The sequence below is a fragment of the Microplitis mediator genome, chromosome 7 (genome assembly GCF_029852145.1).
Source record: "Microplitis mediator isolate UGA2020A chromosome 7, iyMicMedi2.1, whole genome shotgun sequence".
Lineage (NCBI taxonomy): Eukaryota > Metazoa > Arthropoda > Insecta > Hymenoptera > Braconidae > Microplitis > Microplitis mediator.
In genome coordinates this window covers 20,037,942-20,062,307 of record NC_079975.1, presented here as the reverse complement: position 1 = coordinate 20,062,307, position 24,366 = coordinate 20,037,942, and the positions used below count along the sequence as shown (strand labels likewise).

General features: G+C 36.2%; 1 protein-coding gene and 1 long non-coding RNA gene across 2 annotated transcripts in view; one reads left to right on the top strand and one right to left on the bottom strand.

Annotated features, from left to right (window-relative positions):
- Positions 1-217: 217 nt before the first annotated feature.
- The window catches only part of LOC130672307 (uncharacterized), a 123,370-nt gene continuing 99,221 nt past the window's right edge, over positions 218-24,366 (bottom strand). The window contains exon 5 of the long non-coding RNA XR_008990682.1: positions 218-694. This is a non-coding gene — a long non-coding RNA (uncharacterized LOC130672307). The remainder of the gene's footprint in view (positions 695-24,366) is intronic.
- On the top strand, positions 1,245-22,686 carry LOC130672306 (dynein beta chain, ciliary). Its single transcript, XM_057476801.1, has 32 exons — positions 1,245-2,188; positions 2,278-2,510; positions 2,572-2,837; positions 2,930-3,336; positions 3,418-3,845; positions 4,047-4,288; positions 4,378-4,648; positions 4,714-5,575; positions 5,784-6,138; positions 6,286-6,557; positions 6,660-7,040; positions 7,144-7,295; positions 8,449-8,694; positions 8,773-9,301; positions 9,376-9,940; positions 10,024-12,779; positions 12,862-13,338; positions 13,407-13,497; positions 13,559-13,732; positions 13,844-14,193; positions 14,282-14,544; positions 14,719-15,015; positions 15,325-15,494; positions 15,618-15,921; positions 16,419-16,888; positions 16,971-17,525; positions 18,346-18,646; positions 18,713-19,424; positions 20,332-20,546; positions 20,634-20,990; positions 21,984-22,132; positions 22,211-22,686. The coding sequence occupies exons 1-32, from the start codon at positions 1,951-1,953 to the stop codon at positions 22,503-22,505; spliced, it is 13,383 nt and encodes a 4,460-aa protein (XP_057332784.1). The 5' UTR covers positions 1,245-1,950; the 3' UTR covers positions 22,506-22,686.

Genomic DNA, 24,366 nt, shown 5'->3' with positions numbered 1-24,366 from the left:
TATATATATATATATATATATATATATATATATATGTGTGTGTGTAATATGTATGTTAGTTCATCAATTTTAATAAGGATTAATCTATTTCGCTTTGAAAATTTTTGTTTGAAGAAAAAAAAAGTTTGTTTATTTGGTGGCTGATTATTTATTTTGATCTTTCACCAAAAATTATATACAATAGCAATTATTTTATAATTCAATTTAACATCGGATATTTTTCAACATTTACTTTTCTTACAATCGAAGGTTTTTTTTACAAAAGTCTGATGATCTGTTTACAACCTAAGGAAATTTTATTTTGATACAGTTTATTTTTACAATTTCTTATTATTTTCATAATTAATCTATACCCCGTACAAATATTTCATGCCTCAATAAAATATTTAGTCATTAACATCCGCAAAATTTTGAAAAATGTAAAAATCACTAGAAACTTGTAGAAGTTTTGGACTTTTCAAATTTGTTTTGACAAAGAATTCATACTTCAAATAGACACCCAGACAAAAATGACCCAACGGAGTAAGGATTAATTTTACAACCTCCGATATTTATTAATAAAATTTTATCGTTAACCCCTTAAAAGTGCTCATAAAATATATGTAAAATATAAATATCAAAAATACTCACATTTTTGAGCTGTATAATTTGAAAAAATCCAAAGCAAACTGACCCACGTCCAGAAGTCACACAACTGTAAATTCAAAAATTTCATAAATATTTTGAATTAAAACGCCTCATTCTACTCTCGTTTCATACATTCCTACAACCACATATACAATTGTAGGAATGTGTGAAAGAGTAGAATGAGGCGTTTCAGATAAAAACTACAAGTGAGCAAATCATTCGAATTATTTGTAAATTAATCGAAAAATTTCTTTTTCACTCCGAATTTAATGCGCAATTTTTTCGGAATCCGGATTCAAATTTCTAAGCGAATAGTAATTTTCAATTCGAACATCCCTAAAAAAAAGCACAATAAAATTTAAGTTTCAATTTTCGTTACTTTATTTTCAAATATTTCGCCGAAAACAAATTTCTGTAAAACACGCACTGCTAAAACTAAAAAATCGGCTGAAGAATCAGAAAAGCTGTTTAAATATTTATGCAAAGCTGATTAGTATTTGAAGCAAAAAGCTGATTATTTATTATTTATATGGTATAAGCAAGAGTATTTTGTTTATTTATAACGTGAGTGTATTTTTATTATTTATTTATAAAACGTTAAGATAGTATGGAAATGGTCTGGATTGAACGCTCGTAGAATAAAGACTGGCGTCGTCAGACACCATAATAACAAAAGTTTGTTACTTATTGATCAAATCCGAAGACTCCGTGCAGGGGAAATCGTTAAGTAAAGTACATTTCGTGACATAAATTATTAGTTTTGTTTATTTTCATAAGCCAGAGAGCGGCACCGAGTGACATCATGTTACAAAAATACGGCGAAATAGCTTTCAATTTATGATTTTTAAAATTTCTAGCAAATTTCCACTTCACTACAAAGTTAGCAATAAGCGAAAACCCGATAGTTTTAAATAATTTGCGTACTAAGACTATTTTCCGATGGAAAAGTTAAACAGAATTACTGAGTAAAGACCAAATCAACTGAGCAATAAATGAAATAACAAAAAAATAGTATAACTTTGAATGTAAGTAAGTTGGTACCGTGGCACTGTAACAGCAGAACGGGAAAAGGGATCGCGTGCAACGTCAGTTGTTTGCTGGCTAGAAATATTCCGTGCGTCTCGTGACAATAGACTCGACATGCGACCTTACTTTTAACCAAAGACATCTTGTATTCTATCGGAGCTTAGTTGCAATCCAGCTGCTAAGTCTTTATCATCGATGATTTCCCATGAAAATCTCGAAAAAAAAAAAAAACACTATATAGTCAAAAGTAATTAGACGGATAATTAACCCAGTGGATATTGTTTTTAAGAAACGATTATGGCGGGACCAGAATCGCCAACTGATCACCGTCTCGAGTATATCGGGACGTGTATTCAAAAATCTCTGAAATTGAAGCCCGAAAAATGGAGCCGTTTATTGCTGACTGAGGATTATCGCAATGCCATTTTGGATTTTTTGGATAATTCGTATCCTGCGGCTCTTTTTGTTGTGCTGACGCCCAATGCACAGCTTGTGGCCTCTTGCAATTTTCCGATACCGTGTCAGCGTACGAAAGGTGAGTCCACGGGCTTACATTAGTGCTGGTAATAAAGTTTGTAATCTGATGAATAACGATAATCAGTAGGGTTTTGATTGAAATTGCAGGAACTTATGCAGTCAAAGTAAGAATGACTCCAGTGCCGAAAGACGTCGAAGGTTGCGCTTCGATGCTAATTTTGGGCGACTTATCAAACCGTGTTGTCGACGAGCTGGCAACTCTTGTTGACAACGTGTACGCACCATTGCTCTGTAAATCGGAGAATCATAAAGATCTACCGGAAGTGGCTGTTCAAGATATCAGCAGACAAGTTCATTTGATCAGAGGAACTCTGTATCAGGTTGGGGTTTGTTTGGTGGTTTATTAGTTTGCTATATTTTCTATAAAACTTTTGATCTTAGGTCAAGGGTCAAGTTAATGGTAGGACCGTATTACCAATGCCGGCGGGATTGGAAAAAGTTGTGGAGGTCGAAAAGAAAGTTAGCGAAGAAGGTCCGCAAGCTGTTGATCTCTATTTGAAAAGTGCCATCGAAGGTGTCGTTATAAAATGGGCTTATTTGGTAAACGATGTCGTAACCCAAGAATCGAGTGCGGCTTTTGATAACGGCCAGAACCCAACTCCAAATGTTGAAATTGAGTATTGGTCGAAACGTCTTACAAACTTAAGGTTTCTGTTACTAATAAATACTAGGATATTAACAATTATTTTTAATCATAGCTCTAATTTTTTCTTACTCTGACGATCACAATATGACGTAGGTATATATTTGATCAATTACGTGAAGATCGGGTTCGTAAAATGGCAATAATCTTAGAAAAAACAGACAGTGCTTACTATCCGTGTTTCCGTACATTGTTCAATAATGTTGTGTGTTCACTTGCTGAAGCTAAAGAGATATCAATGTACTTGACACCCCTGAGAAAATCCTTCAAAGCTATTGAGGAAATTGATTTTTCAGAGGCTAAACCCCTAATGCCGACGCTGATACACGTTGTCGGTTTAGCTTGGGCTAAAGCACGTTATTATCAAAATTCAACGAAATTGATAATTTTGTTCCGTCAAATTTCCAACCTGTTGATACAATCCGCCCGTAAATTTTTGGATCCATCGTCCATTTTTCAAAGTGATGTCGACGAAGCTCTGCAACGCGTTCAAATTTCTCGAAGTAATTAACGGCAAAATTTTCTAAAATATTTTTAACAACACAAGCGGCCCGAATATCTATAAGTATATTTATTTTTCAAAGGCGTTCTAGAAGAATTCAAATATCAATTTGAAAAAGCGCGGGCTAAGCCCGGCATGAAACCAGATTCGCCACCATGGACATTCAATTCATCGGCAATATTTAGCCGCCTTGACGAATTCCTAAAACGTCTCGCAGATATCGAGTGGTTATTCCGCACGGTATTAGAATTCTCAAAGCTTGAAAAAATAGAAATTGGCGGAATACTTGGCCGTTCATTAAGTTTACGTATCGTCGCTGTTGTAAAGGAATTTCAATCATTATTTGCGTCTTTCTCAGCCCGAGCTAGCGATGTGCTTGAACCTGACGACGAATCTTTTGCAGTCGACTGTGCCAAATTTAGCGAATCAATCACAGACCTAGACAGTAAATTGGCTGCTATACTTTGCCAAGCTTTTGACGATTGCAGCAATTTGGAGAGTGCTTTCAAGGTTTACTGTCATTGTATTTTTTTATTGTCATTTATTTGCTACACTTATGTAGCTTCTATTGTTCCTATAAAATATGTAATGCATAATCAAGTAGTTGGCTTTTGTACAAATTTTTTACCCTATTCATTAAATTTATTAACCACAAACTTTTTTTTTGTTTCGCTCTACTGTGGGCTCTTTTAAACGGGGGAATAATTTCAGCTGATCAATATCGCCGGTACTGTACTAAATCGACCGGTTATTCGCAACCAATTTACCGATCGTTATTCACGTATTTATGAGCTACTTAATAATGAGCTTACGATGATTGAAGTACTGTTCAATCGCGGTGTACGAGATGCATTTCGTGATTTACCAGGACTCGCTGCGGCGTTGCAATTTACAAGTATGCTCAGACAACGTATCAATCTTCCAATGCAGTCGTTCAAAACTCTACAGGCTTCGTAAGTAGACATGACGTATGATTTACGAATGATCATTTTTTCAAGTGTATGTAAGAAATGAAATCCATTAATCAGTTGCTTGATTGCAGTATTGTTGAGAGCAAACAAGGGAAAGAAATAAATGAAAGATATGAAAGATTGATTAAGTTACTCAGTGATAATGATACTCGGCTCATTGAAGAATGGACATCGGTCGTACCGGATATTGTTAGAAAAGGATTACAATATACATTATTAACCCGCGATCGTGTTTCTATTTTGTTGAAGCTTAATTTTGATACCAATTTACTCGCCATTTTGGTAGAAGTTAATTATTTAAAAAAATATTCACAGGCTGAAATTCCCGAAATAGCACTAAAAGTATGTTGAATATTTTATTTATAAGACTACTGTCTTTGAAGGGATTAAAAGACTTGAATTTTCAGGTCGCTGAGAAATCCGAAACTTTTAGAAAATTTCGAAATCATTTGGGGACAACAGTAACTGCTTACAATGATATCCGACGTACGTCTTGTCAAATAGAGTACAATCTTATTGAATTGGAAGTTGCGAGAATTGATTCAATGATAGCTCGAGGTGAAAAAGAACTCTGTTGGGATTCTGATAACCTGGCGGATTACATAAATGAGCTGGGAATACTCGTCCAGAGTCTGTGGAAACGATTGAAGGCCATCCAATCCAATGTTAACAAAATTCATGATATTCTTGAACCATGGACCCGGACTCCTCTAATTGAGCGCAAAGATCATCGTAAAGATACGCTGCTTGCATTGGATGAAAGGGCTGAAAATGTAGCTAAGCGATACTCAGATATTAGGAAAGCATCCGAACAAATTCACGCGTTGCTGGAAGAAAACAAAAGCCTCTTTGAAATATCATCAGAAGTCGATGCAGCTTGGCAGCAATACGTTGAATATGTTGATGATATGGTTATCGAATCTTTGAGAAAAATTGTTGGCTGTTGTCTAAGCTATCTTTCAGAGAATATGGATCCGGCTGGGCAAAGGGAGCCATTATTAGAAGCCAAATTGGAATTGAGAGAACCGGATTTGTATTACGAGCCTTCTTTGGATCCCGACGACCCGGATAGTCTTGAGAAGTTGATTGTAGGTTTGCTTATCGATATTATGAATATGGCGACACTTGTTACGAGATTGAAAAAAGACGCACCGACTTACGGGGACGATATTGAAATAGATGTTGATATCAAGGCTATGAAAAGCGAAATTTTGTCTAGTGTCAATAAGGCGATTGATGAAGCCACTGAATTTTGTGGAGTATTCGAAGGTAAAAAAATTACATAGAAATCTTATAACCTTTACAAAGTAACCAAAATTTCGAGTTTACAATTTCCTGATCCCTTAGAACAGTTAGGGGTCAATAGAACTTTCAGATTAATTTTCTGTAGTTTTTTAATGAGCTATTGCTCAATCCTTGAAACTTTAAGTTATTCATAGTATAGTTTATTGTAACTAATTATCATAATTAAATTCAGGATATGCCTATCTGTGGTTAGAAGACCGTGAAATAGTGATGCAACAGTTTTTAGAGTACAGCCGTCAATTGACCATTGAAGAAATGGAAATGATAGCGTTGCTAGATCCAAAAGCGCCCCAAAAAGTAACCCCTCGAATGGATCAATTCCGGGAGCAGATTGACTTGTATGAGGGTCTATACCTCGAAATTGAAGAGATGAAACCATCACGCATTTTTTGCGGATGGTTTAGAGTAAATCTCCGACCCTTCAAACAATCCTTGCTCAATACCGTATGCAAATGGTCCAGTATGTTCAAGAAACACTTAGTCGAACGAGTCACAACCAGTTTATCTGATCTCGGAAACTTTATTCGGTGAGGCATAAACATATATTTTATTGATTACCCATTTCCTTTATTATCCGTAACCTTTTCATTCGAATTCGTCAGTCATCCCCTTTGTTTATTGGTTCTGAATTATACTCTCCATTAAAATACTCACGGAAAAAAATTAATCAACAGATTAGCTGACGAAAGTTTATTGCAACAAATACAACCAGGCGATTACACCGGACTAATAAGTGTAATGGGTTTTTTAATGCAAATAAAAGAACGTCAGCCGACGACAGACGAAATGTTCCAACCTCTACAAGAGACAATCGAACTTTTAAAGTTCTACGATCAAGATATCCCAGAAGAAGTTAACGTTTTTCTACAAGAATTACCAGAACAATGGGCCAATACCAAAAAATTAGCTTTGATTGTAAAACAACAGGTGGCGCCACTGCAAGCGGGTAAATTCTTAACCCTCTGAATCTTGTGATTCATTATAATTATCGTTATTAATAATAATAATAATAATAATAATAATAATAATAATAATAACAATAAAATAGGGGAAGTTTCAAGGATTCGGGGAAGAATATCAGCATTCGATACGACAATTTGCCACTACCGTGAAGCATTTCGTCGCTACGCATTCTTTAGATATGACTGCGAAAACGCCTACGGACTATTGGACGAAGCTGACAGAGAACTTTGTATGCTAGAGAGACAAATGAAAGATATACAAGATTCGGCGTCACTATTCGAAGTCTCAGTGCCTGAATTCAAACAATTGAAACAATGCAGACGTGAACTAAGGATGCTTAAACAATTATGGGATTATATATTTATAGTACGCAGTAGTATTGAGGGATGGAAAACAACACCATGGAGGAAAATAGATGTGGAAAATATGGATATTGAGTGCAAGAAGTTCGCCAAAGAAATTCGAGGTAATACAAATCTCAATTTTTATAATTATATTTGTTGTTTAGTTAACGGTAGCAGCAGAAAATTATTCCATAAAATACTAACTAATGTATTTATGGATTCTAGTAGCCCTAGATAAGGAAATGAGGCCGTGGGATGCGTACGTTAAATTAGAAGCGACCGTTAAAAACATGCTGACGTCATTGCGTGCCGTTGGGGAGCTACAAAATCCCGCAATACGCGAAAGACACTGGAGACAATTAATGAATAGCACTAAGGTACACTCCGCTTAATTATGTCCTCCAATAATTAGACCTACTGTTAACTATAAAACAACATTTTATATTAATTATATTGGAATGTGGCTAAGCGCCCAGCTTCTGGCCCTTTCAGAAACAAACTAAACTATCTTATTATAATAATGGAATTGTCATATTTAGTTATAGTATATCTATATATATAGATATATATATATATATATATATATATTTATAAATTCAGAATATTAGTTTATAGTTTCGCACATACATTCGCTGTATATACGCTATCGATGTTACAGAGATTGGGTGACATGACTCCGGAAATGACCGTAAGTCCACTGTACATAAACGCACGGTATAATTATTTATAATCATGTAATTTCGTTATTTTAGCACTCTTATAAGCCAAATAGTTTTTAATAATTCACTTTTGTAACTCATACTCGAAATGGACGCCATTTATTGCCTACAGTTGGCAGCTAAAAATATTAGATATGACAGAGCGGGTAATAAAAATACCTAGTAGTTCAAATTGTGACGTCAGTCGTGCAAAAAATTTATTTTTTAGTTGCATACACTATAGCTAGGTGCAAAAAATATCGGAGCAACTCATTGCGTCATCTTGTGACAAAATTTTTCATTATGTTTTAAGTGCGCTTCATTACTTGCGGCAGATAAACTGCAGTTTATTGGCACTCATTGGTCTACTTTTCGAGTATTTTTCACAAAAACACGTATATATCGAATACAATTCTCTGTAAGACGCTCGATGTATTAAAAACCTCATCTACAGTTTGCGTCTTATACAGAATCGCAATCAATATATAGAGTACTGTTATAAATTTATATCATCACAATCATTGTTACTGTAGCACATTAAATTTTTGTTTGCATACAATGATATTAAGCATCAATTAGACCATAATCATGAATCATTGTAAATTTATACGCAATAAAAATCATTTGATCAAAGCTTCAATTTTATTCATTTCACATCATCTGATTCCTGCACATCAATAAAATTTTATTTGTCACACATGAAGGAAAAGTTTGAACTCTGAATAGTTTCCTAGAAGTGCAATAAACTGTTTTTAGATTAAATTATTTTTTTTCCATGATGAATAACAATAATTAAGATGGATCGTATTGAGAGAAAATGATTTAACATTAGGTACGTTTTGTAATGGATGATTCGACGACGCTAGCAGATTTGTTGGAGTTAAATCTCCATGAATGTGAAGAAGAGGTCAAAAATATTGTTGACAAAGCGGTTAAAGAAATGTCAATGGAAAAATATTTGCGTGAATTAAATGCCACGTGGTCGACAATGGAGTTTGAACGGGAAGTCCATCAACGTACGGGAGCCGTTTTACTGAGGGCTAGTGAAGAATTGATAGAAACACTCGAGGAAAATCAGGTCATTAGATTTGACAAATAAATTATTTATTTCGAGTTCAAATTATGTCGGGTTTCCTAAACGAATTTTTGAATTCAGGTCCAGTTGCAAAATTTGATAACTTCAAAATTTATTGCCCACTTTTTGGAAGAGGTGTCAGCATGGCAAAAAAAACTAAGCGTCGCCGATCAGGTTACGACCGTTTGGTTTGAAGTCCAACGGACTTGGATGCACTTGGAAAGTATTTTTTTATCATCCGAAGATATAAGGAAACAGCTACCGGTCGACGCAGATCGTTTTAACAAAATAGACGCGGAATTCAAGAAAATGACTGAAGAAATGGCAAAGACGCCCAATGTCGTCGAGGCAACCAATCGCGAGGGTTTGGCAGCAGCTCTAGATGTATTGCAACGCGAGCTCGTTCTCTGCGAAAAAGCATTAGCTGAATACTTGGAAACCAAACGTCTCGCGTTTCCACGTTTTTATTTCATATCTTCCACTGATTTGCTAGACATACTTTCTAACGGAAATCAACCAGAAGTAGTGGCCAAACATTTGACCAAATTATTTGACTCGATGGCAAGACTTAAGTTTGATGATAGCAGTGATAAAGTAAAGCGTGCAGTCGGTAAGAATAAAAAACAACAAACTAGTAGCTTTAAATAAACAATTAAATTAGATGATTACAAATTTTTTTCCAAGGAATGCACGCTAAGGATGGCGAGTACGTTGCATTTACTAATTGCCAAATGTCTTGCGACGGAGCTGTCGAAGTCTGGCTGAACCGGTTACAGCATGCGATGCGTGCAACAACTCGTCATTATTTCAGCGAAGCTGTGGTAAGTTACGAGGAAAAGCCACGTGAGCAATGGCTATTTGATTACCCAGCTCAGGTCTCTTTGTGTGGAACGCAAATCTGGTGGACGACGGAAGTTAATCTAGCGTTTTCGCGTCTCGAGGAAGGTTACGACAATGCCCTTAAAGATTATCTTAAAAAACAAATTTTACAACTGAGTACTCTGATTACTCTTCTGTTGGGTGAACTCAGTAAACAAGATCGTCAAAAAGTCATGACGATTTGCACTATTGATGTCCACTCGAGAGACGTAGTAGGGAAACTAGTTCAAGCTAAAGTTGAAACTGCCCAGGCATTTCAATGGCAAAGCCAACTGCGTCATCGTTGGGATGATAAGGAGAAAGATTGCTTCGCTAACATTTGCGATGCTCAGTTTAAATATTCTCATGAGTACTTAGGCAATACTCCCAGGTAACTGAAAAATTCGATTTTATTTACCTTTTGCATTAGAATCCGGTACTAATTTTGAACTAATGGTTATTGTATGTTTATAGACTCGTAATAACTCCATTGACAGACAGATGCTACATCACATTAACACAGTCATTGCATTTGGTGATGGGCGGAGGACCAGCAGGTCCAGCTGGAACGGGAAAAACCGAGACAACAAAAGATCTGGGTCGCGCCCTAGGTATCATGGTCTACGTATTCAACTGTTCTGAGCAAATGGACTACAAATCGTGTGGCAATATTTACAAAGGGCTCGCACAAACTGGCGCTTGGGGATGTTTCGATGAGTTCAATCGTATTTCCGTTGAAGTGTTGTCTGTTGTTGCGGTTCAGGTTAAAAGTGTCCAGGACGCTATACGCGATAAGAAGGAAAAATTTAATTTCATGGGTGATATCATAGGCTTAGAACCGACTGTTGGAATTTTCATAACCATGAATCCTGGCTACGCTGGACGTACAGAGCTGCCAGAAAATTTGAAAGCGCTATTTCGCCCTTGTGCCATGGTCGTGCCGGATTTTGAACTCATTTGCGAGATCATGTTGGTCGCCGAAGGTTTTCAAGATGCCCGTGTACTGGCGCGGAAGTTTATCACGCTATATACACTTTGTAAAGAATTATTGTCGAAACAGGACCATTATGATTGGGGACTAAGAGCTATCAAATCGGTTCTGGTCGTTGCTGGTAGTTTGAAACGCGGCGATCCAGATAGACCTGAGGAAGAAGTTTTAATGCGAGCTCTACGTGATTTCAATATTCCTAAAATAGTTACTGATGATTTGCCAGTATTTATGGGTTTGATTGCTGATCTGTTTCCCGCGTTGGATGTTCCTCGGAAACGAGATGTAGAATTTGAGAAGACGGTCAAACAAGCTGCTGCGGATTTACTTCTACAACCGGAAGATGGATTCATCTTGAAAGTCGTTCAATTGGAGGAATTATTAGAAGTCCGCCATTCGGTTTTTATTGTCGGTACTGCTGGTTGTGGAAAAACCCAAGTATGGCGAACGCTATTCCGTACTTATCAAAATATAAAACGCAAGCCTATTTACAATGACTTGAATCCTAAGGCAGTTACCAATGACGAACTCTTTGGAATAATAAACCCGGCAACACGTGAATGGAAAGACGGTTTGTTTTCAGTTATAATGAGAGAGCAAGCGAATTTAGGGGGAGAAAATCCCAAATGGATTATTTTAGATGGAGACATCGATCCGATGTGGATCGAGTCCCTAAACACTGTCATGGATGACAATAAGATTCTAACTCTTGCCAGTAATGAAAGAATAGCTCTAACACCGGCTATGAGATTGCTCTTCGAAATTTCTAATCTACGCACAGCGACGCCTGCTACGGTTTCGCGGGCAGGAATTCTGTACATTAATTCTCAAGATCTTGGATGGAATCCCTATGTGACCAGTTGGATCGAAACGCGGACTATCCCCGCGGAGAAATCAAATTTGGTGACTCTATTCGACAAATACATTCCAATTTGTTTAGAGACATTGAGAACGAGATTCAAAAAAATTACGCCGATCGCTGATATGGCACACGTTGAAATGCTTTGCCATTTACTGCACTGTCTGCTAAGACCAGAATTGACGGCAGTTGAGTTTTCAAAAGATCACTATGAATTATACTTTGTTTTCGCAGCAGTCTGGGCATTTGGATCTGCTATGTTCCAAGATCAGACTGTAGATTATCGTGTTGAATTTACAAAGTGGTGGGTAAATGAGTTCAAGCAAATAAGATTCCCAGCACAGGGGACCGTCTTCGACTATTACATTGATTCTGAAACAAAAGAATTCACGCCGTGGTCTGAACGCGTTCCCAGATTTGAATTAGATCCAGATATGCCGTTGCAAGCTGCATTAGTCTACACCTCAGAGTCTATTAGAATAAAATATTTCCTAGATTTATTGATGGCTGAAAAACATCCCGTTATGTTAGTCGGTACAGCCGGATGTGGTAAAACGGTATTGGTATCAGAAAAATTGCTACAATTGTCTGAAAATTATGCTGTTACAAACGTGCCATTTAATTTTTACACATCCTCTGAGATGTTGCAAAAAATACTAGAAAAACCTTTGGAAAAAAAAGCTGGTCGTAATTACGGACCGCCTGGCAGTAAGACCTTGATTTACTTCGTCGATGATATGAACATGCCGGAAGTTGATACTTACGGTACTGTTCAACCCCACACACTAATCAGACAGCATTTGGACTACGGGCACTGGTACGACCGCACTAAATTGAGCCTAAAAGATATCCATAACTGTCAGTATGTGAGTTGTATGAATCCGACTGCTGGGTCATTCACCATAAATCCAAGATTGCAGAGACATTTCGCTGTCTTTGCTGTCAGTTTTCCCAACCACGATTCATTAATGACAATTTACTCGTCCATTCTTTCCCAACATCTCGCCAATCTAGAGCACAGATTCCCGCTCTGTGTTACCGATCTCTGTAATAATATTGTCCAAGCTACTTTGCAGCTGCACAACCGATGCGGCCAAGTATTTTTACCAACGGCCACTAAGTTTCACTATATATTCAATTTACGTGAGTTGTCGAATTGCTTCCAAGGAATGCTATTCAGTGGCAATGAGTGTCTTCAACAGCCCTGTGATATAATACGACTGTGGATGCACGAAACGCATCGTATATATGGAGACAAACTGACCGATGAGAAAGATATCGATAGTTTTGGTAAACTGCAGATAGATATCATTAAAAAAAATACTGAGGAAATTGACGAGACTGCAGTGTTAGAAAAACCAAACATTTACTGTCATTTCGCGGGTGATTATTTAAAAGTTCATGCATCAGAATTTCGCTGGTGGCTGATTGGTAGGTGTCGTAAACTTTTTGTTGATTATTGCAGGTGGTGTAGGCGAGCCAAAATACATGCCAATTAAAAAATGGGTTGATCTCCATCGCCTGCTGACAGAAGCTCTTGTCAGTTACAATGATTTGGTGGCAGCAATGAATCTAGTTCTTTTTGAGGACGCAATGATGCATGTCTGTCGAATTAACCGGATTCTCGAGTCTCCGAGAGGTAGTGCTTTGCTTGTGGGAGTCGGGGGGTCGGGAAAGCAAAGTTTGTCTAGGCTCGCTGCTTTCATAAGTTCGTTAGAAGTTTCTCAGGTTCAATTGCGCAAAGGATACGGCGTGCTTGATTTGAAAATGGAACTCGCCGGCTTATACATGAAATCGGGAATGAAGAATATCGGGATAATGTTTCTTATGACTGATGCACAAGTTCCTAATGAACAGTTTCTTGTTTTAATCAATGATATGCTGGCTTCTGGCGAAGTCCCGGATTTGTTTCCGGAAGACGAAGTAGAAAATATTATTGCAGGTAATTTATGTGTAGGAAATATGTTTCTGGTTGATCAATTTCTTTTAAGGCTTGAATTTGTTACAAAGGAGTACGGAATGAAGTCAAAGGGGCTGGGATATTAGACAGTCGCGAAAATTGTTGGAAGTTTTTTATCGATCGCGTCAGACGTCAACTTAAGTAAGTTGTCAAAAAACAGCGGAACGTTTTCAAGGCTAAGAGAATACATTTTTTTTTTTAGAGTCGTTTTGTGTTTTTCACCAGTCGGTTCAACTTTGCGGGTTCGATCACGTAAATTTCCAGCAATTATTAACAGTACAATAATAAATTGGTTTCATGAATGGCCTCAGGAAGCGTTAATGTCTGTTTCGAAAAGTTTCCTCGAGGAATTAGATGAATTACCCGAAGATTGCAGGTTTGATTAAAATTAAACAAGCACGTAGTGTAATATTATTTTTATGGCTGTAAATTGGTGTAGAGTAAGTTTAGCAATTGACGATCAACGACGCGACAAATAATATTTTAGGGAGTCGGCTGCTAAGTTCATGGCCCATGCTCACACGACCGTGAACGCAACGAGCCGTCTCTATTTGGCGGGTGAACGACGTTACAATTACACGACACCCAAGTCATTCTTGGAACAAATTAGCTTGTACATGAAACTTCTTAAAGCGAAGGCAAGGGAATTGAGCGGGCGAATAGAGCGACTAGAAAACGGTCTAGCGAAATTGCGATCAACTGCTGCCCAAGTCGCCGAACTAAAGCAGAAATTGGCGATACAGGAAATCGAATTGAAGCAAAAAAATGAAGCCGCTGATAAACTTATTGCCATTGTCGGAATCGAAACGGAAAAAGTACAGAAAGAAAAAGCTTTAGGTAAATTACCGATTAAAATTCAACATCCGCGATTACTTTCAAATACCTGGCCAATAATGCTAATGATTATTTTTAAAATTACGTCCAGCGGATGAGGAAGAGACAAAAGTAGGAGTTATTGCCGAAGAAGTATTAAAAAAACAAAGGGAATGTGAAGCTGATTTAGTAAAAGCTGAGCCGGCATTACTAGCAGCTCAAGAAGCTCTAAACACTCTTAATAAAGCGAATCTCACAGAATTAAAGTCATTTGGATCACCGCCGGGTGCCGTGACCAACGTCACTGCCGCGGTAATGGTACTTCTCGCACCTAGTGGCAAAGTGCCAAAGGACAGAAGCTGGAAAGCCGCCAAAGTACGTACGTTTGTTTTAATGACACCGTACATTTTTATAACTAATTAAAAATATCTCACTTCTCACTCCATCATACGACGTTAAACTTTTTAATTATATTTCCGCGAAATTATTATTATTCTTATTCTTACTACTGTAATAATTGTTATTGATATGGCGGTGCATTTAAAATAGATTGTTATGGCGAAAGTTGACGCCTTCCTCGATTCGCTTATAAATTATGACAAAGAAAATATCCATCCCGAAGTTACAAAGGCAATTCAACCGTACTTAAAGGATTCAGAATTTGAACCAGAGTTTGTAAGATCAAAATCCGCAGCTGCTGCTGGATTATGCGCATGGGTTATCAATATTATCAAGTTCTACGAAGTATTTTGTGATGTTGAACCCAAACGTAAAGCGCTGGCGCAAGCTAATGCTGAATTAGCAGCTGCTCAAGATAAATTGAGTGGCATAAAACGTAAAGTTATGGTAACTATATCATTATATTTATATATATTTCATTTTTAATTACTTTACCTATGTCGGGGTAACGCAGAAAAAGCTTTTTTTATGTCGTATGACGATTCAGTTTAACTCGAAATTTTCATACGATTAAAAAAAAAAATAAGGGAATTTTTTCCGCCGGTTTTTATTGCAATAAAAAAATTGTCAATCTTAGAATAGGTATCGAGACATTATAAATTAAGGTAGAGTTCAGACAATCGATAATCTAATGTAAGTTTAAAAAAAAAACAGTAAATTGATAGTGAATAAATAATTGAGATTAAATATACGTAGTCATTAGAGGAGCAATTAGCGAAGCTAACAGCGGACTTTGAACAAGCGACATCGGAGAAGCTCAAGTGCCAGCAGGAAGCAGACGCTACTAATGCAATAATCGCACTGGCTAATCGATTAGTCGGAGGTCTTGCCTCTGAGAATGTACGTTGGGCTGATTCAGTAGCTAAGTAAGTATAATTATCTCGAATGCACAATTTAATAAAGGACTAGTCATATATATATCCACTCGCAAAACACATCTAAAGCACGTTGCCCGAAATCAACTTACATTAATTATTCAAATTTAACAGTTTGAAGCATCAAGGCGAGACATTACCCGGTGATGTTTTACTTGTAACGGCATTTATATCCTACGTCGGATGCTTTACTAAATCATTCCGACAGGATCTGCTTAATCGACAATGGTTACCGGCTTTGAAAGCCATTGAACCACCTGTACCAATTACCGACGGTCTTGATGTCTTGACACTATTGACAAACGACACGCAAATCGCTAAATGGAACAATGAAGGTCTTCCGAATGACCGAATGAGCACTGAAAATGCAACTATTCTATCTAATTCTGACCGCTGGCCGCTGATGATTGACCCGCAAGTAAAACTAATAAATTTTGTCTTACCAATTTAAAGATATGTCCCTATAATTGGACACTTCAAACGCTTTGAAATTGGCGGCATTTTTTGAAAATTCAATTTGTCAGTTCCCGGGTCGAAAAATTTAATCTGTTTTAAATAAAATAAAAATTTTAATTTTTTTCCGTTCAATTTTACTGTTTATTTGTATGATTAACATGGGAAATTTAATCGATAGCCTTTGCTTCAAATTTTTTAGTCTGGTTTTGGTCATCTTTAGATCGAAATCAGATTTTTACGGTCTATTATTTTTATTTGGTCTGTTTTTGATCGTCTTTAGATAAAATACAGCTTAAAATGTTTATGAAAATTTAAAAACAGACCAATTAGTCTAAATAAAATCTAGTCAGACTAAAATCTTATCAAATTTTACGACCCGGGATGAGTATTTGAGGTGTCTACTTTTTAATTACCAAAACTTTTTATTTTTTTTTATTAAATTTATTATCCAAAAATCAGCTCCAAGGTATAAAATGGATAAAACAAAAATACGGTGACGACTTGCGAGTAATAAGATTAGGCCAACGTGGTTATCTGGATGTTATCGAACAATCACTGGCACAAGGGGCGACTGTTTTGATAGAAAACATCGGCGAGTCGGTGGATCCTGTTCTTGATCCGCTTCTCGGGCGTAATTTGATAAAAAAAGGCCAGGCAATTAAAATAGGCGACAAAGAAGTCGAGTACAACAAAACATTCCGTCTTATATTGCATACAAAGCTCGCGAATCCTCATTACAAACCCGAAATGCAGGCCCAAACAACGCTAATTAATTTCACCGTCACAAGAGACGGTCTAGAGGATCAGCTTCTTGCGGAAGTCGTCAAAGTCGAACGCCCCGACTTGGAGGAACTGAAAGCCGATCTTACAAGACAACAAAACGATTTCAAGATCACGTTAAATGGGCTCGAGGATTCGCTTTTATCGCGGTAAGCTGGTTTTCGGCTTAGGAAAATTCGTTTTGCGTTCGACATAATCAGTTTATTTAATAGCCAATTAATTTTTTACAAGGCTGTCATCTGCGGACGAAAATGTCCTTGGCGACACGGCATTGGTGGAAAATTTAGAGACCACCAAGCGAACGGCTGCCGAAATAGAGCGAAAAGTAACGGAAGCACGCGGTACGAGCAAAGAAATCGATGCCGCACGTGAACTGTATCGTCCAGCAGCGGCACGTGCATCTTTGCTGTACTTTATATTAAACGAGCTCAATACAATAAACCCGATATATCAATTTTCATTGAAGGCCTTCAGTGTCGTCTTTCAGAAGGCCATTGTCAAGGCCGACCCGGCGGCCGATGTCTCAGCCCGAGTCATTAATTTGATTGAATGTATAACTTATTCCGTTTTTATGTACACAACACGAGGACTATTTGAGTGTGATAAATTAATATTTACATCGCAAATGGCATTTCAAATATTATTAACAAGACGTGAAATATCGCCAACGGAACTTGATTTTCTTCTTAGATTCCCCATTGTTCCTCACGTCACGTCACCCGTTGAATTTTTGACTAATTCCAGCTGGGGTGGAATACGAAGTCTCGCTTCACGTGATGAATTTAGGTAATTTTACTTTTTTATTATACTTATTAGGGGATTATTATTTTTAGAATTATGCCAGATATATTTTACTCCCCATGTTGTGAAGAATTTTATTATGAGCAGTAATTTTTCTATTGATTTTAAATAATTAAATTAATAGTAGTTTATCTATCGAGTGCGAGCGTCTTAAAATCGATAGATACATAAGTTTTAGTGACAGATATTTTAAATGTACTCCCTTTAGTGCCTATAAATTGCAGGTTATAACCCGAGTTTATTTATTTGATAAGATTGTTTTGAGTATTTATTGAAAATGAGAGAAAATTCGGTAAGTGTATGAATTAATATAATGATAAATTTTCTCACAAGATGACTCGTTCAGTTACTTCGATATTTTTTGGTTGTTTTCTATCGCACATGTAATCAAAAAATATTTTTTTACCAGCTGTATCTTATCTAATATTTTTAGCTGCCAGCTATGGGCGCTAAATGTCGTACATTTCAAATGTCTGTCACAAAAATATTTTTAAGCGTTCAATAATATAAAGAATATGGGGGTGGAAATTTCAAAATCTTTGCAATCTAGTTTGTACTCTGGCTGGCAGTTGGCATTTTTGAAATCTGTACCAGCGATTGATTACTCGAGGGCGTTGAATAAAAGTAAATTTTTTACGAACGCGGTGTAAGCTTCCGATCGATTTGCAGCTCCTTGAAATAGGGGTTAGCTTAATATATTTGGTATTCATTGAATCGTTCGGGAGGAGCGATTTATAATAAAAGAAAAATATATATGTATATATATATATATATATAAAGGATTGTTATTTATCGATTTTTTTAGGAATTTAGATAGAGATATCGAGACCTCATCGAAGAGATGGAAAAAATTTACCGAGTGTGAGTGCCCGGAACGTGAAAAATTTCCGCAGGAGTGGAAAAATAAGACTGCACTACAGCGGCTGTGTATATTGAGAGCTTTAAGGCCTGACAGGATGACTTACGCGATATCCGCATTTATTGAGGAAAAACTTGGTGTTAAGTATGTCGAGGGTAAAACTGTGGAATTTGCTAAATCTTATGAGGAAACCAGTCCTTCGACTCCTATATTTTTCATACTCTCCCCCGGAGTGAATCCACTCAAGGTACAGTTTGTTAATTAATTTCCCTAAAGGCAACGATGAGGTGATCGATCAAAATGATTGATTTAGGACGTCGAGGACTTGGGACGTCGCTTAGGTTTTTCCATGGCCGCCCAAAATTTCCACAATGTGTCACTCGGTCAAGGTCAGGAGACGGTCGCCGAGCATGCGATGGACATCGCGTCGAAAGAGGGCCACTGGGTGATCCTGCAGAATATCCATCTGGTTAAAAAATGGCTGCCGCTGTTGGAAAAAAAATTGGAGGTTGCAGCTGAAGGATCTCATCCAGACTACCGTGTTTACATGAGCGCCGAACCGGCCAGCACTCCGGCGGGGCACATAATCCCTCAAGGTGTGCTTGAGTCCTCAATCAAGATCACGAATGAGCCGCCCACCGGGATGCAGGCGAACCTCCACAAGGCTCTCGACAACTTTACTCAAGAGACTCTCGAGATGTGCAGCAAGGAGGCCGAGTTCAAGGCGATCCTCTTTTCTCTGTGTTACTTTCATGCGGTGGTTGCCGAACGGCGTAAATTCGGCCCTCAGGGCTGGAATAAAATATATCCTTTTAATGTTGGTGATTTGAATATTAGCGTCAGTGTACTTTATAATTATCTTGAAGCGAGTCCTAGAGTACCCTGGGAGGACTTGAGATATCTCTTCGGCGAAATAATGTACGGAGGGCACATCACTGACGATTGGGACAGACGACTCTGCGTTTCGTATCTTGAGGAACTCATGCAGCCGGATTTAGTTGATGGTGAACTTCAACTGGCACCAGGTACTTCTTCGTTGTGGATTTATATTTTCAGAGCTCCAATTTCTTCGAAAAATGTTTTGTTTTACGCCCATTAGGAAATTTTATTGATTTCAGTTGATAAATTTCATGTAACTGAAACTTTACGTGAAAATTGGGTTTTAACAAAAAAAATATAACGAATAATTTTCGATTGCTTATTTTTTTTGTTTGGTCGCTTTTTTTAAATCGGAACATAATTTCTAGGGGTGTGTGAATAGTTCGAGCTTACGAATTATTCGTATCGAATCGAATCATTCGAAATGTCGAATAATCCATAATTTTCAAATTATTTTTAAATTTTCGAATCATTCGTAAGCTTTCGACTTATTCGTTAATTCTGACATAATTAAAAAATTTTATTTTCAAAAACTCAAAATCGTAATAATTTATCAAATAATTCAAATTTTTGTCAGAGGTAAATAAAGCTAAGACACGAATCTACGTGAAAATTATTTTTGGTTACTTTAAAGACTAAGCTCTCTATTAAATAAAAATTGAATATTTGAAAGCTGACCGAAATTTTCTTAATTCAAATCGAGTAATTTAAAAAATTACAAATAATTAAAAAACTTTCAAAAAATTCTAAAATTGACGAATAATTCGAAAAGTTACGAATAATACGAGAAAATTCGAACCCTATTAGCACGTCTCTAATAATTTTCTTCACCAGTTATTTATTTGAATAAAAAAAATAATGAAAAAAAAAAAAATATTTTTACGATTGAAAATCAAATGACGATCCGACCTCTTTAATCTTAAATTAACCAATAAATTTATTTGGATTCTTCGTGAAATAGTTGAGAAATAAAAGTCAATAGAACATTTTGCAGAAAAAAAAATTCCTTTGTTTAAAAGAAACAATAGGAGGAATTCTTTTCTTTTGACAAAGGGTTTCCCGCACCGCCCAATACCGACTTGGTAGGTTACCATGCCTACATCGACGAGGCGATTCCGCCAGAATCGCCCTATCTGTACGGTCTACATCCAAACGCCGAAATAGGATTCCTAACAACGACTTCAGAGAATTTGTTTAGGACAGTCTTTGAGATGCAGCCAAGGGACGCTGGGGATTCGGGAGGTCAAACAGTCACGAGGGAAGATAAAGTACATTTTAAATTTATTACTTGCAAACACATCGTAAATAAAGTATATTTTCTTTGTCATATAAATATTCGTGTTTCTGGTCGAAAGGTCAAACAAATTCTCGATGAAATCGTCGAAAAACTGCCCGAAGAGTTCAACATGATCGAGATAATGGCGAAAGTTGAGGAGCGGACTCCTTACGTGATTGTTGCCTTCCAAGAGTGCGAGAGAATGAACGGATTGACGGGGGAACTGAAGCGATCATTGCGTGAGTTAGATCTTGGATTAAAAGGCGAATTGACAATTACATCAGACATGGAGGATCTTGAGAACGCTCTGTTCCTTGATCAAGTACCACCTGTTTGGTCACAGAGAGCGTACCCTTCTTTGTTGGGTCTCACTGCCTGGTTCGTTGATCTTCTGCTAAGACTCAGGGAATTAGAGACTTGGTCGACTGACTTTGCAGTAAGTTATGTATTAATTATACTATCAATTTAAACTGTTACGGGATCCTGAATTAATCTAGAGTTCATTTCGTTTTATTTACAAGCTCTTTTTACTCCTTCTGTCATCTTGTCAATTTCGGGCTTCATGATTTTGTTTTATGAAATGTTTCACATATTTTTCATCGCAGACTGTTATGAATAAATTTTGAAATACTATTAAATTACCGTAGTTCAAATTTCATTTAAATCCGAATTCACTCAATCACTCATAGTTGTGGGGTTTTAAAAAAAATCATTTTTCGTATATGGAGTCAATTTGGGATTTTTTCAGCCGAGTGATGTAGATTTTATTTCAATCCCAATTCGCTCAGAGTTTCAATAAAAAATCATAAAGATTCCGCGTTCACTCTGAAATATTTTACAGCCCGAGTCGAAATATTAGACGTAAGTTGAACGTTCTTAACGTTTCAAACGTAAATTAAACGTTCTTAACTTTTTGATAGTAAATTGAACCGTTGTTTTGTATTTTGGTTCATAAAAAATTGGTAATTTCATGAGTTATGATTTTAGTTTAATAATAACATTAATTTATTTATTTCAATATTTGTAATCACAATTTTCATAATCTTGATATCATAATATATATACAGGTATAAATATATAGTGTTAAAGATAGAAGTATGAAACTGAAAAAAATTTTTTTTCAAAATACGAATTTTTTATTTAAGAGCCAGAAAGGCGGACGACAAAATTTTACGGAATTGACGTGATTTTAATCCAGGAGTACAAATTCGATGAAAAAAATTTTTCGGTATGCTTATGTTTTCTTATTGTAAGTCTAAATAGGTTTTAGTTACGTTTTCGATTTATGATACTCCAATCTACGTTTTGAATTGGTTGAAAGCTGTCAAATTGAGTTTTTAATGTCCAAAACGTTCAATTTACGTCTAATATTTCGACTCGGGAGTGCATGTAAAATTCACTAAAATTTTGATTGCTTTTAAAATTGCAGCTTCCAGCCTCAGTATGGCTGGCCGGTTTTTTCAATCCCCAATCATTGCTGACCGCAATAATGCAGTCGACTGCAAGAAGACACGAGCTACCGTTAGACAAAATGTGTCTACAGTGTGACGTCACTAAGAAAAATAAAGAAGACTTTACGTAACTATTTTTCTTAATCTCCAGATTCTCTAATTAATTACTAACAATTAATTAATTAATAATGGTACTGATTAATAGAACTGCACCCCGAGACGGAGCTTACGTCCACGGAATATTTATGGAAGGGGCCCGTTGGGAAGTAGCAGTGGGACTTCTAACAGACTCGCGACCCAAAGAACTGTTTCCAATGATGCCAGTGATAAATATACGGGCAATAACCCAAGACAAACAAGATCTAAGAAATATGTACGAGTGCCCTCTGTACAAAACTCGGACACGCGGACCGACTTACGTATGGACGTTTAATTTGAAGTCGAAAGACAAACCCGCGAAATGGACACTCGCGGGTGTCGCTCTACTGCTTCAAATATAATTGATTTATATTTTCTTCGTTTCAATGCTTAATTAAATTAAACCTTAAAAAATAATTATCTTAATTAAAGAGAATTTAATATGAAGATCAGTGTCGAGTGAATTAAGTCTCCGAAAAAAATAATTATTTTAAAATTAATGTTGATATTCTTTTAGTTCTTACTTGCAGTATTGTTTTAAATCAAGGGGACGATACAGCCCCATTGTAAAGTAAAATAAAGATCTGGGGTTAGTAAAAAAAAAAGTTGTATTTATTATTCAGTTAAAATACTGCTCTTTTTTAAGAAGAAGATATAATCATTTAGTTCGGTCTGTTGAACAAATACTAAAGGAAATAAAATATAAAGAGCTTAACAATTTAATTTATGAATTAAAAGAGGGTGTAAGATAAAAAAATAAAAACAAAGAGGGGATTGAATTTTTTATAAACAAAATTATGAAGAACAATGCGGGTTTGTTTTGCGAGTACATATGTATATATAAAAAGTAGTATTCTGGTCGATTTTAAGAGCTTGACATTAAAATGAAAACAATTAGACAACAATGCGGAATTTGAAAAAACTTTGCTGGAAATAATTTGTAGGGAATAAAATTGTCTACAAAAAATATTCCGTCATATTTTGTGATAAGTCTGATAGTTTCGATGGAAGAGTGAAAAGATCTCAAAATTTACTATAAATTTGACTTCAAGCTCCAATAACTTTTGAACAGATGGATTTATCAAAAAATTATAAGAGACTTTTTTTGTAGAGCATTCAATTCCCTACACAATTATGTCTGCAAATTTTTTCTACAACGCATCGTTAGCTAGTTATAATAATCACAAGACCCAAAAAAAAATTTTTCCATGTTATCCTTATGGAAAATAGAAAAGTATATATATAATATATATATATATGAGTGTATGTAAGGACAAATAGAGATTAATTCTCTTTGATGACGATGATGAGTTTGATCTAGGTTCAACAGACTCCTAATTTCCCAAGACTTTTTCATCCCTGGACTGTAGGTCTCACTTGGGCATTTATTTACTTTTTTTTTTTCTCTATTTTCCTTGTCGTTATACTCCTTAGGGAAAATTCTCAAAAGGCTTTTATCGGACGATTCGGTGATTAGCCTCGAAACAGCTCAGCTCGGAACGGACGGAGGTGGAGATGAAGCCGAGATGAGATGGAAGAGATGGCGAGAGGGTAAGAGGGTTCTGTTCCTTTGTCCCAGAATACGCGGTGTGTAGGACGACGAAAACGAGGAGCAAGACGATCGATCGTGCTGAAACTACCCACGCCGGCACTACCAACCTCAATCACAGTTTTCATTAGCTCGCAGAATACGACGCAGGAAACCCTACCGGATGTCGAGTCGTTTAATTCATCGTTATTACTTTTATCAAGAGTTGAGTTAAGATACCTAATGATGTTATTAATATTATTATTATCATTATTGCTGTTTAATTATTTAAAATCAAATAAATTAACCAATTTTAAAGTTCAATCCATGATTCACCTAGAGGTCAATTTTTTTTTACCCTAATTTTGATATATTTTTTTTTTTTTTTTTTTAAATAACCGACCTTCAAAAATGCAATCAAAGAAGAATTTATTTCTCTGGCCTTGCCCCAGACTAGACTACACTTTTTTTAATATATTATGGAACATATATATTTATTTTGGAGCAAAAAATTTAACCGTGAAAATGATAAATTTCATATAAAAAATTATTAGTTTTCCTAAAAATAAATATCAAAATTGATTGAAAATTTTTTACAAGATCAAAAAAAAAATTTATTTATTAAAAAAAAAAAAAAAATGAATAAATTGATTGTAAATTAAAATTTTTTAATTAAAAAATTTTTTTTTTCTCAA

What these genes read in the sequence shown, in the direction of transcription:
- LOC130672306 (XM_057476801.1), top strand. Translation starts at nt 1,951, where the DNA reads ATGGCGGGACCAGAATCGCCAACTGATCACCGTCTCGAGTATATCGGG. An exon ending in ACCGTGTCAGCGTACGAAAG is followed by an intron (nt 2,189 to 2,277) that starts GTGAGTCCACGG and finishes TTGAAATTGCAG; the next exon opens with GAACTTATGCAGTCAAAGTA. An exon ending in GAATTACCCGAAGATTGCAG is followed by an intron (nt 13,733 to 13,843) that starts GTTTGATTAAAA and finishes ATAATATTTTAG; the next exon opens with GGAGTCGGCTGCTAAGTTCA.